At 28.7% G+C, this 14,464-nt stretch overlaps 2 protein-coding genes across 3 annotated transcripts; one reads left to right on the forward strand and one right to left on the reverse strand.

Annotated features, from left to right (window-relative positions):
* Positions 1-3,461: 3,461 nt before the first annotated feature.
* LOC115876064 lies at positions 3,462-7,723 on the forward strand. Of its 2 annotated transcripts, XM_030891747.1 has the most exons (3): positions 3,462-3,621; positions 3,721-4,478; positions 5,522-7,723. In XM_030891747.1, the coding sequence occupies exons 2-3, from the start codon at positions 3,771-3,773 to the stop codon at positions 5,747-5,749; spliced, it is 936 nt and encodes a 311-aa protein (XP_030747607.1). In that variant the 5' UTR covers positions 3,462-3,621; positions 3,721-3,770; the 3' UTR covers positions 5,750-7,723. The 2 variants fall into 2 exon arrangements, with proteins under 2 accessions (XP_030747607.1, XP_030747606.1); XM_030891746.1 differs by having other exon boundaries at positions 3,462-4,478.
* A 2,710-nt stretch (positions 7,724-10,433) lies between these two features.
* Positions 10,434-14,069, reverse strand: LOC115876065 (snRNA-activating protein complex subunit 1-like). Its single transcript, XM_030891748.1, has 5 exons — positions 13,700-14,069; positions 13,448-13,594; positions 13,241-13,398; positions 11,138-11,305; positions 10,434-10,734 (listed from the first exon to the last, which is right to left on the reverse strand). Exons 1-5 carry the CDS (start codon positions 13,888-13,890, stop codon positions 10,511-10,513), a joined length of 888 nt encoding a protein of 295 aa, XP_030747608.1. The 5' UTR covers positions 13,891-14,069; the 3' UTR covers positions 10,434-10,510.
* Positions 14,070-14,464: the final 395 nt, after the last annotated feature.

Below are 14,464 nucleotides of genomic sequence, written 5' to 3' on the forward strand. Positions count from 1 at the left end.
TTGGGCCCAAGAATCCAAAAATGAAATAAAATACCGGGTGTTCCATAAGAAAAAATATAACTTTGGTATGGATCTTAGTTCTGAAACACCCTGTACATTTCAAAATTATTTTAAATTGTGCACATTACCTCCCCACATATAGCCATAAAATATTTTGATTCTACATCTTTCCATTTTCGTATAATCAACCGAGGCGAATGAGGTGCGCCACCCTGTATAGGTAATGATGAAAAAAAAATAATAAAAAGGCAATAAGCTTTTATATTTCCTGGAAATGTTTGGCTTTATTCCTCATTTATAATTGTCCAGTCTAGTCATTTATTGAGTTTATTAGGTGGGTACCTTAGGTGGGTACCTACCTACGTGATGTACTTAGGTACCTATTTATACCTGCTTATTATAAAATTATAAATTAGGTACCTACTTGCATGTATTTTTAAAATACGGTTAAATTACATTGTTATAATGATAACGTTTATCTTAAGAGCCTAATTCTCTATTTAAAATACATAAAAATATTTGTCAAGTATCTATTTATTTGAATCTATAAAATTAAACATTAAACAATAATTCCATGACGTCAGTGTTTTGTTTGGATTCCAAATTTTAAAGTTCCCACTGTTCCCAGTATATCGAGCAGCGTTGCCAAGTGCGTGCTAAAGAAAATCCTTCAAGATTTAAGTATTCTGATTCATAGGAATACTTCATAGAAAAATATCCAGAAACTTGTATTGAATACAAAATATATACACAATAGTAATTACAGGAGCTTTTTTTATATAGTCTATTTGACGAGAGAATGTGTATGAAAGAAAAAATGTTCTTATTTCTGTCAGGCGGATTTCAGAAATTATTAAACCTTCAAACATATTGTAGCATTTGGCAACTCCCATTTAGCATTACATTTGCAATGTTGCCAAATTATAAAATACAAGGCAGGTTGTGTTTTTTCAGAGATATGGAAGTGGGAGAATGAGCTTCGACGAGTGCGCATCCAAATTTTTGTCGACGGCAAGATGGCAGACATCTTCCAGGTCTCGCTGTCACTTCCCCTCTTTAATTGACATCTGTTTGTTTTGTTTTTTTTTCGTTCGTGTTGTTATCTAGTTAAAATTTATTACCTATTATCTCAATCAGAGTCTCAATTATTCTAAACACTAATTCAAAAAGGCTTATTGTATATTGTCATAGTCATTCTAAGAAAGCTAATACGCCGGGAAAAATGATTAGTTTTCATGTGTAAGTTTATACAAAATAATCGTGTTTACAGATGATCCAAAACTGTTTATTTTTAGTTTTCCTAAAGGCGATTTGTAAAAATCGTGATTGTAATTGGGAATGGTCAAAATAAGTGTATGATGTGGCCATTTAAGGAGGATGTTTTTATTACGTGTGGAGGAAGAAGATACTTGGAATCAATGTTCGTGCTTCTGTAAAACAGTGCACTCTTATAGTGTCCATGAAAGCACAAGTTCAAGTGTACCAATATGTCAAATAAGATTGGTCCCACTTGACAAGAAGATTATTTGGAGGAAAAGAAAACATAAGATAGGGTATTTTAATCGAACAGTGAAAATTTAACATTTTTATTGTAAAGTTTGTTGTAGGTAGTTGTAGTTTTGTGCTAAATATTTCTAACAGCAGCAGCAGTGTTCAGAGTGTCAAGAGGAGGAGAATTCAGTTAATTAGATTTATGCACAGTTACAGGTATGAAGGTTTTTTCAAACATAGTATCAAGTTCTATAGTCAACATTTTTAGTATTCCTACAACTGTAAAAACAAGGAAGAAGAAAGGGTATTATGCCAATAAGAAAATTAAATCTGTAGGCAGAAGTTTCTTATTTAAAAACTGTTATGGGGCATATATTAATTTGTATCTGTGCCACAAATCACTGAGAAAAATCATATAATATTCATAATTGTTAACGAGATGATATTTAAAGAGTGTTAAAAATGAGACTATTAGTCATGAAGCTTACAGTGTTACTTTGTTTCAATATTACACTTTTATTCTTGTAAAATCTATGATGAAGTTCAAAAGCATTTTGCAATGGCCTTAAATTGTGAGTTGTGAGCCAGGATTTATAGTAAAGGTATTTGATGCAATGAAACTTAATCGGTACCTTCCAGTATGTATTTTAGTAAGGGGATTGTCAATCCCATGTTTTTAAATAGATAAAATACAGGCCAAAGTTGACAATATTACAGTTGAGAAGAAACTATTTTATCTTAAAAAAAAATTTCTTAAAATTCTGAGATCATATAATCTAATTTTCTTAATAATAAATTAGGTATATGTACATACAGAATTTTGTTATGGACAAATAAGGATCGACAAGCTTCTTTTGTGCAAAAAATAAATGATTTTTTCTAGTATTACGACAAACCATAATGTGTTTTACAAACTTACCGGTAACAGTTTTTGTTTATAATAAAATATTTAGGAATAATTTGGGTTGTTTATCAATATATTAATGACTTGAATTTTGACAAATCGAATTTGTATCAAAATAATTTTACGAAATATAAAATTGATGTTCTATTACAAGATTGAGTTTTTATTGTCGACAAAAACCAGGATAAATACTAATAATAATACCCTTAATAAAATCAATGATGTTTATGTATTATGAAAATATTTGTTAGAGGACATGTTATGTAACAGTTTTTGAAACATAATTTGAAGGGACGAATAAAAAAAATAAAACAAAAACATATTTTTTCTAGGTTTATATTAAAAATACAAGGTAGATAATCATCAAAAATAATTATGAACCAAATGTTTTTTATGAATATACAACTTGAACAAAAAGTTGTTTAGAACAATTTTTACCAAATTTGCAAAAATTTTAAATTGAAACGCGTAATTCAGTACAAGTAAACATGAAATATTGTAAATACTTATTTAATATCATTTCGAGTGTTTTACGACGAAAAGGTCATCTGTCCGTAGCGTCTTTTGTCAGAATATTCGTATATTTAGTGTATTATATACCAATATTGTACGCAGTTTTGAAACTGATAATTAAATAAATCATATTAATGTTAACTAACCATATAAATGATAGAATTTCACTAAATTTAAATTGCCCCCCGTATGGTTGAAAACAGCAAATTGATATTTGATTACTTATAGATTACCACCTATATACAAAATGACAGGAAGACCTGGAATATGGCGCCCAACTTGATTAGACCTTCTGCGCATGTTGACGCTCATTCTCTATCCCTTCTATTTCTCTGTGTTTTTTATACTTCTCTTAATTTGTAGAATACTAATAATTATCAATATTTTTGTACATACTTTCATGCATTTTCTTTATTCTTTATAATTTAAAAATATTAGAAAAGAAAAATAATTCGTTATACATACATGATTACCCACTCAAAGATATTATTGGATATTATTAACTGATTTGGCATCAATGCAAACTGTACTATAAAAGCAATTTTGCCCCTCTCCAATCGTTTATTAATGTACAAAATGGCCGTCTAAAGTGAATTGTTTTTGATAAATTCTCGTGTATATTGTTAAAATGGCTGTAATAATTTCAAGTGGTTTTAATGCAAATAAATTTGTGAAAAATAGTTCTTGTGCTACAACAGTTTTGAGCAGAAGAGGTAATACAAAAGTCACGTTCTGTTTAAAATCTCAAGGACATTGTAAAAAAAAATTGAGATTACACGGTACAAACTACAAAAATTGGTCTTTTACAACAGGTTTCAGAAGAAATTGTGGTATATAATCTGACCATAAATATATCATAACAATGTGGATTAATATAACGGATAAAGGGCCATATCCCGCCCCCCATTTGAAGCAGTCTGAGAGACCTTTTCGAACGTGGGTTCCTACAGTATCGATAGTACCAAGAAAAGCATTTACGAATCCGAATTTCGTCAACAATACATCACACTGTACCAGAATACCTACAGACTCGTTAACCAAGAATTATAAACAGTCTCAAAGCCCAAATTTAATTACATCAATAAAAGAAAATTGTCCAAAAGTTATTCCTCATACAGATATGAAAAATGGTATAATGGCTGTTAAAGATACAACAAACCATACAGGAAATCAATATCTGGGAGATATGCAGGAGAAAGAGATTGTTTCAGATCAACATCAGACTGATTTTGTGGATGAAAGTCAAGGGGAAACAGACAAAATGGATTTTAAACTATTAAATTTTAAAAAGCTGCCTCTTGATAATTTTGATAGATGTATGCTTGATAAGCTGGATAGGAGTGAAACAAAAGGACGATCACGTAGGACTAAAATGCCATCAGTTTGTGAGAGCGAGGATAGTTTTATTGTTTTTGAAGGGAGTGATAATGAAAGTTACAATAATGATGAATCCTCAGATGAAGATAGTAGTTCTGACAGTGAATATGACAGTGACGAAAGCACAAGTTTACAAAATCAAAATGATGACATATCAGAAGTAGATTCTTGTCATCCTTTAAGAAACAAATTGGTAAATATTGACTTACTTTTAGTCATTCATTTTATTATTTGCTGTCCCATATAATAATTTCAGAATATTCCCATTTTGAGTATTTATTATATTCCATTCTAAATTATTAAAGATCACTATTATATCAGTTTTATAAGATAAGGGTGGCTTGGTTTGGTATAATCCTATATCAGTTTAATTATAAGATAAGGGTAGACCCTTATCTTATAATTAAACTGATATAGGATTATTTATCGTATTTAGGCATTAAAGTTTGTTGCTTACATATAAAAGCAAACATTTTTTTACTTAATTATTCCCAGTTATTTATTCTAATATGTATACATCTTTTTCTATATTTTGTTAGATATTAAAAATTTTACTCTACATACAAATTGGTATCCTATTGACTTTTAGTTTTAATTATTTATTTTATTATTTGTTCTGCCATATATAATCATAATTGAACATAAATTTCAACTAAGTACTTCACATTTAGATTAGTAATCACATCCAGGCATTAACATTTATTAGTCCGAATTATTTTGTCCAACACATAAATTTTTGTTTTCTATATATTATATAGGTATTAAAAGGTTTTTTGCTCTAAAATACTAAAATTTTACTCTGAAATTTTACTCAGTATATTTAAAGTAAATTTTTGTTATTTTTAAGGAATAAATTGGTAATTACCTTTTAAACTTTTAGTTTTAATTATTAATTTTTATTTATCACATTCCACATATTTACCCTTATATTATAATTATTATATCCAGGCAATATAATTTATTATTGGATATATATAATATACAGTATGGTCGAATAAAAACGGCGTTATCGATGGCTATAAAATGAAGGTCACTGTCATTTTATATGGGAAATGTCATCGATTGTCATTTCATAGCCATCGCTGACGCCGTTTCTATTCGAACATAAGGTATAACAGTAAAGAGCTTTTGTTCCTAATTATTCCTAGTTAAGTCCTCTAACATATATAATGATTTCTTTCTACATTTTGTTAGATACTAAAGATATCACTCACTGGGTATTTTATATGATTGCAGGTCCAGTTTGCTCCTGATAACAGCCTTTGTGAGGTCCATCCTATGATAAAATGGTCTTTTGCCTATCAAGCTGCAAGGAAAGGCCCCTGGGAAATGTATGCAAGGGATAGATCTAGGTTCAGAGATAGAATTAACAGGGTCGAAAAAGAAATAAAATATATATTTGATCTGCAGCATCGGAACAAGATTTACAAGGAAAGATTTGATAGTAATGTTGAAAGTGTGTGATATTAATTCATTAGACTGAGAACTGTTTCAAATTTATAAGATGTTAATTTTTTTTTGTAATTATTAATATCACACACCACAACCTCTTATAAATTTGGCATTGTTTATTCTTAAATATATTCTCTTTTTACTGTGATAACTGTAGAAAATAGCAAAAACTATTGTGTGCTTTTCAAATAGTTATTTAAAAAGTCATAGTGTCAAATTTGTAACATAAATGTGCAATTAGGACATTATTGCAATGTCCTTGGCAATATTTGATGTTTTAATATTCCCACAAATTACAAATTAACTATGGAATAAAATACTAGACTATTAAAACCATATATAGTTATGGATTCATTAGTACTGTTTCATGACAGGAAAATATATAATTTTAGTTTATTTCTGGTTACTTTATTACATGTAATAGATAAGTAATGTTTTGTATGTGCTATGCATTGTTTTATAAGGCTGTCCAATATTGCCACACATTGTAGAATATCAAAAAATAATTTCTTGTTCATCTTTCCTTGAACAGTAAATGCTGTGACTCATTAGTACTAATGAGTAATTTACCATACCATTTCGAGTACTTATTTCAAAGACCTAGAATAAATTTAATTATTAAAACAAAATGAAAGTCCTATTATTTGAAATACTTTATTTGTTTATATATAAAATTAACAAATTTATAGAAAAATGTAAGAAAGTATTTAGCATATCCTTCAGTAAAAGATATTCGACTTTACAAGCTAGTTACCAATAAGTTTATCAAGATTTCAAGTTTATATGTTTTATTTATTTCAAGTTTATTCTATTTAGAAAAAAATGCAACTAAAATTCCAACAATGCAATCAAAAAGTTATAGTATCAATTTTGCTTTATATGATGACAGAAAAACAAATTTTGCAGTAAATAGCATTAGAATTCTTTTAACTGTCATAGCTAGAGTCCCCTTGATAATACAGTATATCGTTGTTCATAAAAGTTATTCTTGCCATTGTACAACTCTATTAAGATTACTATAATTTTTAGAAAAATATAACTTTTCTTCTAAGATACATAATTCTATAACTATCTTTTTTTATTTCTGGAATATATTATGTTCTAACTGCTATGTAAAATATGCTAAAACTTATTAAATATAACAATTACATTTTCAAACAGTAGGTTTATACTGTTAAGACTGTGATAGCATTTGTTGCAATAGAATTAATGTGTCTATATAGAGAGAAAAAAATATAAATTAAATAAATATATATGATCACAACTTAAAAATACCACAGTAAAAACTTAAAAAAAACATTATTTAGGCTTCATTGCGTTGGTTATATTTTTTATACTTGCTAAATTCTTTTGGTGTACATGAAAGGTATTTTCATTGTGTATTAAATATAGATACAAAAGTTAATTTAAAAACTCTTGTTTTTATATGGACAGATGACTATTTTTAAAGTTCAAAGTCTGAATGACACAGATTTTAAATTTAGGTCTATAATAAATTTATTCTATATAAAATTCTAAAAGCATAAACATATTTCCACATATTTTGACATTTGTAAATAAAATTATGTTGCTAATCTAAATTTTGGTAAGACTGAAGTGGAGTTTTTATTGTTGAGATCTCACGATACATTTGCTCCTTGTTTTAAAATTTATTAATTGTTAGTTAAGATATAGTTTTATGGTTGTGGGTTTATTTTTAGTACACAGTGAAAAAACTTATGGTTCTGTAAGTAAGTAATAATCTCATAATTTTTATGTATTTCTAAATTTATGATAATATATTGGTACATCTATACAATTTAAATTTTACACTTTTGTTGACGATGTTTTTGGTTTAATGTTTTAAGTGTGTAGTATTCTGTTTTCCAGAATTGTGTACGTTGCTTTTGTAACATCTTTGGTACAAAAGATTATTTACCATTTCAATTTAGACTTATAATGTGTATCATATTAAATACGTTAATAAAAACTTATTAATCATCAAATGACTTAATTGCTTTTCTATACATAAATTTACGTAAAAAATTGTGTGTGCACTATGTGCGCATATTTAAATTGCAACTTCTTACTACAGCTATTAAATTGAAGGATTTGAAGAACATGCTTGAAGACACGTAAAAATAGTTTTTTTACTTGTTTTTACTATAATTTCAGTTCAAAATATATATTGTGATTAAATTAATATTTTATTTTGCTATATTATAATAGTTTATTTATATGATAATTAAAATTATATGAAGTGTTCAGGGGAAAAACATGATAAGCGCAATTTTACAGGAGATCTTTCAGCATATAATATAGCATTTAAGTCATTTAACAGCTTATTGCACTATAGATTTTATTCGTTTTGTATGGAACAGTTGGACCTACTACAATATTTTAAACTCTAAAATTAAGAAATTGAAGCTTATCATGTTTTTTTCCCTGGGCCCTTCATATTCTACTTAATTTAAAAAGAAATTATAATAATTTCTTTTCAAATTATTTTTGTACTGACCCACCCTGTACTTAATTTAAAAAGAAATTATAATAATTTCTTTTCAAATTAAGTGCAGGGTGGGTCAAATTCGACGCTTTTAAATGGAAACACCCTTTTCTATAGGAGATAGACGAAAACTAATATCAGTGTCTGGAGCTCAATTTTCATCAAAAACATGATGATGAAAACCGCAAATCAATATCTGTTACCGTTTCGGAGTTACGGGGTGTTTTTCAAAAATGTGCATTTTTAACAAATTGCTTATTTATTTGCTATGGAAAATTTTGTATTTCTATGAAAACATTTCCAAAGCACCCTTTTACATAGAATTTAATGGATTAAGTATAATTTTTTTTAAATGAATAATTTAAGAGTTATCAACAGAAAAATTGATTATTTGGGACACCCTCTATATTTTTAATTAACGTAAAGAATTTAAAATTACCTTTCCAAAAATATAGTACACTTGATATTTTGTTATAATACCCTTCGAAATGCAGAATTTTTAAAAGTTCGCCACTTTTAACTAGTAGGCTTTGAACCCATTTTTGCTGATATGCCCTTAATGGAACTCGAAAACATATTTTTCCAGCAAGACGACGCACCGCCTCTGAACTATCTATATCTGTAAAAATTTGCTGAAGTTATCAGCAAATTTTTGCAGCCAATTTCAAGAATAATGAATAGCTAACCAAGATCCCAGCCGTTGGCCGTCGAGGCCGCCTGACTTAGTGCCCATGGATCTAATCCTATGGATATATTTGCGGAAGAATAAAGGTTCCTTATTCTGTATAATCTAGACAAGAATTAGAAATACTTAGCAGTTATGAGAGGGTATCTTTCACTGAGTTAATGAATTCCGCGAGAAATGTTCAAAAACTGCCCCGTCTGTCCATAGCAGAAGACGGTCGATATGTCGAACACCTGTAGCAAAATCTCATGTCTTGGTTTGCTATTTATTTTTCTTGTTATTAGATATAGTTTAAATGTGTTGATGTTGGTTAAATATATTTTAAATTGTTATAAAATTCTGCATCTCTCATAACAAATATTATTTTCGTTTTAATTGATGCTCACAGCTTGAATTTTTTGCATTATAGCCGGTGCCGTTCAAAGCCTACTTATTTAAAGCGGGCAAATTTTTATATACTCTATATCTCGAAGAGGAATCGAGCAAAATAGCAAGTGTGTTATATTTTTGGAAAGGTAATTTTAAATTCTTTTCAATTTCAAACCCTGTATATTTTCAAATTCAAACTAAAAATATACAGGGTGTCCCATATAAAAAATTTTCAAATTTTCTGTTGATAATTCTTAAATTATTAATTTAAAAAAAATTATACTTAAACCATTAAATTTTACGTAAAAAGGTACTTTGTAAATGTTTTCATAAAAATACAAAATTTTCCATAGCAAAAAAGTTACAGCGATTTATTAAAAATGCATATTTTTGAAAAACTATAATAACTCCGTAACTCCGAAACGGTAACAGATTATCGATATGTGGTTTTCACCATCATGTTTTTGACAAAAATTGAGCTCCAGACACCGATATTAGTTTTTGTCTATCTCCTATAGAAAAGGGCGTTCCCATTTAAAAGCGTCGAATTTGACCCACCCTGTACATAATATCACAATGGTTATAACTTATGATATCTATATCTGTATCCTATAAGCAAACAATGAATAGATTATTTGAGAAATATACGTCAAGTTACTTAACTTTTTATGTTCTATCTGCAGTGGGTAAAGCTCCGTAGCAAGAAATTTCCTGTCTAGCCTATGGTATTTGTATACAATTGATGATTCACTAGAGAGGAAATATGTTTACAGAATCGGGCCTCTGGTTCCCTCTGATTTGACAGTTTTGCAGACATTATAAGTTAGTCGATTTAAACATGATTTAAACTTAATAAAGATGGTAAATTAGTTCCAAATTACAACACAAATTCCTGTTTTACAGTTTCCTGTTAAATGTTTTCTTATTATATCAGTAATATACTTTTATTTGGACTTAAAATTGTTTTGCTTTAATCATTTGGGCATAAACTTTGGTAACTTTATTTCTAATATACAAATTATGTTGTCACTCAAAAAAGGTTTAGAATTCATTTAAGTTCAAAATAAGTAACCTAATATTGCAATTATAGGTTTAAAAATAACCGAGTAATTAGAAAATAATTTCAAAAAAGAACCTTAAATCTGTTTTTTTTTTCAAAACTATATGTTTTGTGACTTAATATTGTTTGCTTCTGGGGTACAGATATGTAACTTAAACAGTTCTCATAATTTTATCATTCTAAATCAATTGCAGTTAAAACTTGTTTTGCACCCCTATACGTAGCGTTTTCCGATTTCAAAGCTCTAAGCTTGATCTCTTGTCTGCTATTAAGTATTTTCAAGTCTGTTTCGATTTGTTCACTGGGTGTACTATGGTCCTCTGAAAACAGTTTTTTATGTGCTGCATTTAAGTCGTCCATAATTGTTGATTTAAATTGATCTATATTTGGATATATACCTAAAAAACAATTGAGAAATATGTTGAAAACGTTGTTAGTATGTTCTTTTTATCAGGACTATATGATATTGTAATACATAAGTCTTGTGTAGAGTTATAAGCTTGATTTTCATGCATCCGTTTTCCGACGATACGTTGATGCGATATTAATTTTATTGGTAGAATTTAAAGACTTTGATTGGTTAGAAAATAACGCAGCTTTTAAATTTATTGCATTTGCATGCCTCCGTTTATATATTGGATATACGTTGGTGTCATTTTATATTTTCGTTTCCATAACGATTTTGCTACTGTATGATTTATATGTATCTGTAGTATTTAAATATTTAGTCAGATATCAGCCTTTGATACAAGGAAAACATATTTTTTTGATATCAACATACACAGAAATTGAATAACTTACTTGAATTTTTTTTCAAAGCCATTTCATATCTCTTACAGGTATCCTGGAGTTTTACAACCGATTCATCTTGCAATATGCCCTCAAATTTTGATAATGGATTCTCACCAAAATTAGCATTCAGTGTATGAGCTGTGAAAGCTTTTTTTGTATTTTTAATAAATCGGATTGCTAAAAATCGTTTTTAATTAAATTATAAATACATTTCAATACAATACATACCGCGGGTGCGCGCGTCTCAAAAATGTTTCACCCCCATAACTTTTTTATTTTTTCAGATAAAAAAACGAGAAAAGGTGTGTTAGTATATGACATAAATAAGGATTGATTGGCGTATTCAATTGTTATTTGTCTCTTCCTGTTTCACCGGAAATGACAACTTTTGATTTTTTAATAGCACCCCCGGTATATTTTTACTTTATTCGATAGAAAATGACACTCTGAATAGAATGACATATCATATGTCAACTTTTGACATTTTAGCTTAAAAAATTATGTATTATAATTTCAATTTAGAGTGAGGGTGCATCCACACTATCCTAAAAACGGCGTATTGGCGTAACGGCGTAACGACCTGGAATAGATTTCCAGTAATTCTATTGGCGGAAAAATTTATCTGTCAAAAATTTCAGCCAATAGAATTACTGGAAATCAATTCAAGATCGTTACGCCGTGACGCCGATACGCCGTTTTTAGGATAATGTGGATGCACCCTGACTGTGTTGAAAACAATTTTTAAAAAAGGAGTCTTGGAAAAATAGATGTCATCGTCTAATGTTTTTCGTGCCTTGTCTTGGCTGGTTAAAAGATGCCCAAATAGTATTTTTAATAAAAAATGTCTACCTATGTGGCGGATTTGACAAGCAGCGTCCGTTTAGGTTTAACGCAGAAGTGTTTACAAAAAATAACTATTTTATTTTGTAGATTTTCTTAACATAAAGGATTTTTTTGGAGAGTATTTTTAATCATATCTCAAGTTTTTCAAATGGAACAAGGGTGGCTCATTACCATATTTGGAAAAGGCATTTTTTTACGAATAATTTGGTACCACACACTTGGCATTTTGAGTCAAATTGTCGTTATGAACAGCATGTTACAATTTCAAATAAATGATATGCGAAAATATGTCAAAAGTTGACATATGATATGTCTATTCAGAGTGTCATTTTCTATTGAATAATGTAAAAAAATACTGAAGGTGACATTTAAAAATTAAAAGTTGTAGTCATTTCCGGTGAAACCGGAACTGACCGAAAACAATTGAATATGTCAATCAGTCCTAATTTATGTCATATACTAATATACCAAATCTCGTTGTTTTAACTGAAAAAATAAAAAAGTTATAGGGGTGAGCCACTTTTGAGACTCGGTATAAACTACCGTATGATCGAAAAAAAACGGCGTCCAGTTGGCTGGGAAACGACGATCGATGACATTTCCCATATAAAATGACAGGGATTTTCATTTCATAGCCAACGCTGGCGCCGTTTTTTCTCGATCATACCGTATAATTTTGTTTGTGTATAATGTATTCAGTATGTCCCTGGATTGTCTTTACAACAGGAAAAACTTTTTATTGACATTTTGATAAAAGTGTTTTTTTTATACTTTTATACTTTTCCAAATTTCCATACCGTTTTAGAGAAAATTAAAAAAAAAACATGAAAATATGGTTGACTTTTTTTCAAGTCCTAAAAATCGAAAAGCGTTTCTGTGGTAATAATGTCAATTTCATTCTTTGATAGATGGTTATTATTAATTTTGATTAACGTCATATTTTTTGCTGTTGTTAGCATCACATTTTCCGATAATTATTATCACCTTTCCCTAAGGAAAGGATATAAAAAAAAAATAAAAATAAAAAAAAAACTATATAAAAAAAACCTTAAACTATATAAATTTTGTGCTTCTTTAATTATAAAACAGAAAAAAAATGACATCAATTAAAATTCTATCAATAATCGAAGAATCCAAACGAAATTATATCACCATAGAAATTTCTGAAAATGTAAAAGTTTTTCCTCTTGTTAAAGACAATCCGGGGACATACTGTATAAAGAAAGAAGTTTATTAGAGATTAATATATTATTTGCAATAACTCATTACATCTAGGCATAGAGCATCCAACGTAGTTAAAAGCTACATCTGCTTTTAATTTAGCAAATATAAATAAAGGTTCCATATATTTCTCCTTGGCCATTTCATCCATGAGATCCTTTATTATAGTATATTCATCATATGATACACGAATCTTAACCATTCCTCTAAGAAATATTGTTGTAATAGGACATAAAAATTGATTATAAAACTTACTCAATCGGTTGTTTATAATATAAACCATATAATAAGTACAGAGCGCCTATCTTCATATAAACATTTTTTTGATGAATAATACATTGTGTTAAAATGGCAAAACATTCTTCGCAGAGAGTTTTCAAGAGTGATACATAGGTTTGGTCCCTGAAAAAAATTTACATATCTCTAGATATTCTCTTTTGGAGAAATCACGGTAATATATATGCTTTTTAATTAGGCCATATTTTGATCAAAAACTGGAATACTTACGCAAATATATAAGACATATTTTTTAACTGCCAGATATTAGCAAATTTAGCATAACTTAAGGTTTTTTGTTTGGCAAATTCTACTAAAAATACTTCACAGTCTCTTTTAAAAGCAATTGAAACTGAAATCTCATAATTGGAGAGAACTGATGTTTTCCTTGGTTTAGGAACACTAGAATTTGCTTTTTCCATTTTTCAGTTTGTAAGAACTTTTGAAATTACTAGGAAATGGGCAGAACTCATATCCAAATAAAATTCGTCTGTTAGGTATAAATCAAGTTCACTGATTAGACCATTGAACAAAACATAATCTTGAAATAAAACAAAATATTATGAACAAAATCAAAACACAATATAATCAAACATAACCACAAATTTGACAAAAACAAACACAACACAACTTAATTTTAAAGCATCTCAAGAGATGGCGGAAGGCGAGATATATGTTACATAGATATCTTTACGTTTTTAAGATAAATTTCCGTTGAGGTACGAGATGGCACCACATAAGATTTAATTCTAATTAATTTTTAGATAAATATTCAGTGTCCCTGGATTAGAGTTTCCGGAACCGGAATTTCGGTACCATGCCTCTAAAGAACCGGGATTTCCCTTTTTTTTCGGTACTTTTGGTCCTAGCAAATATTCGTTCACTGATGGTGCAGTTCGTCAATCAGTATTGTTGTGTAGGAAGGAATGGTTTTCAAAAGTTAAAATCGATAGAAATTAAGATTTATGAAAATAATATGAAATTATTAAGTAATCA

The sequence above is a fragment of the Sitophilus oryzae genome, unplaced genomic scaffold, assembly GCF_002938485.1.
Source record: "Sitophilus oryzae breed Bouriz unplaced genomic scaffold, Soryzae_2.0 scaffold_1396_pilon_pilon, whole genome shotgun sequence".
Classification (NCBI taxonomy): Eukaryota; Metazoa; Arthropoda; class Insecta; order Coleoptera; family Curculionidae; genus Sitophilus; species Sitophilus oryzae.

What these genes read in the sequence shown, in the direction of transcription:
- LOC115876064 (XM_030891746.1), top strand. Translation starts at nt 3,771, where the DNA reads ATGTGGATTAATATAACGGATAAAGGGCCATATCCCGCCCCCCATTTG. An exon ending in ATCCTTTAAGAAACAAATTG is followed by an intron (nt 4,479 to 5,521) that starts GTAAATATTGAC and finishes ATATGATTGCAG; the next exon opens with GTCCAGTTTGCTCCTGATAA.
- LOC115876065 (XM_030891748.1), bottom strand. Translation starts at nt 13,890, where the DNA reads ATGGAAAAAGCAAATTCTAGTGTTCCTAAACCAAGGAAAACATCAGTT. An exon ending in AATATGTCTTATATATTTGC is followed by an intron (nt 13,595 to 13,699) that starts GTAAGTATTCCA and finishes AATTTTTTTCAG; the next exon opens with GGACCAAACCTATGTATCAC. An exon ending in TGGATGCTCTATGCCTAGAT is followed by an intron (nt 11,306 to 13,240) that starts GTAATGAGTTAT and finishes AACGATTTTTAG; the next exon opens with CAATCCGATTTATTAAAAAT.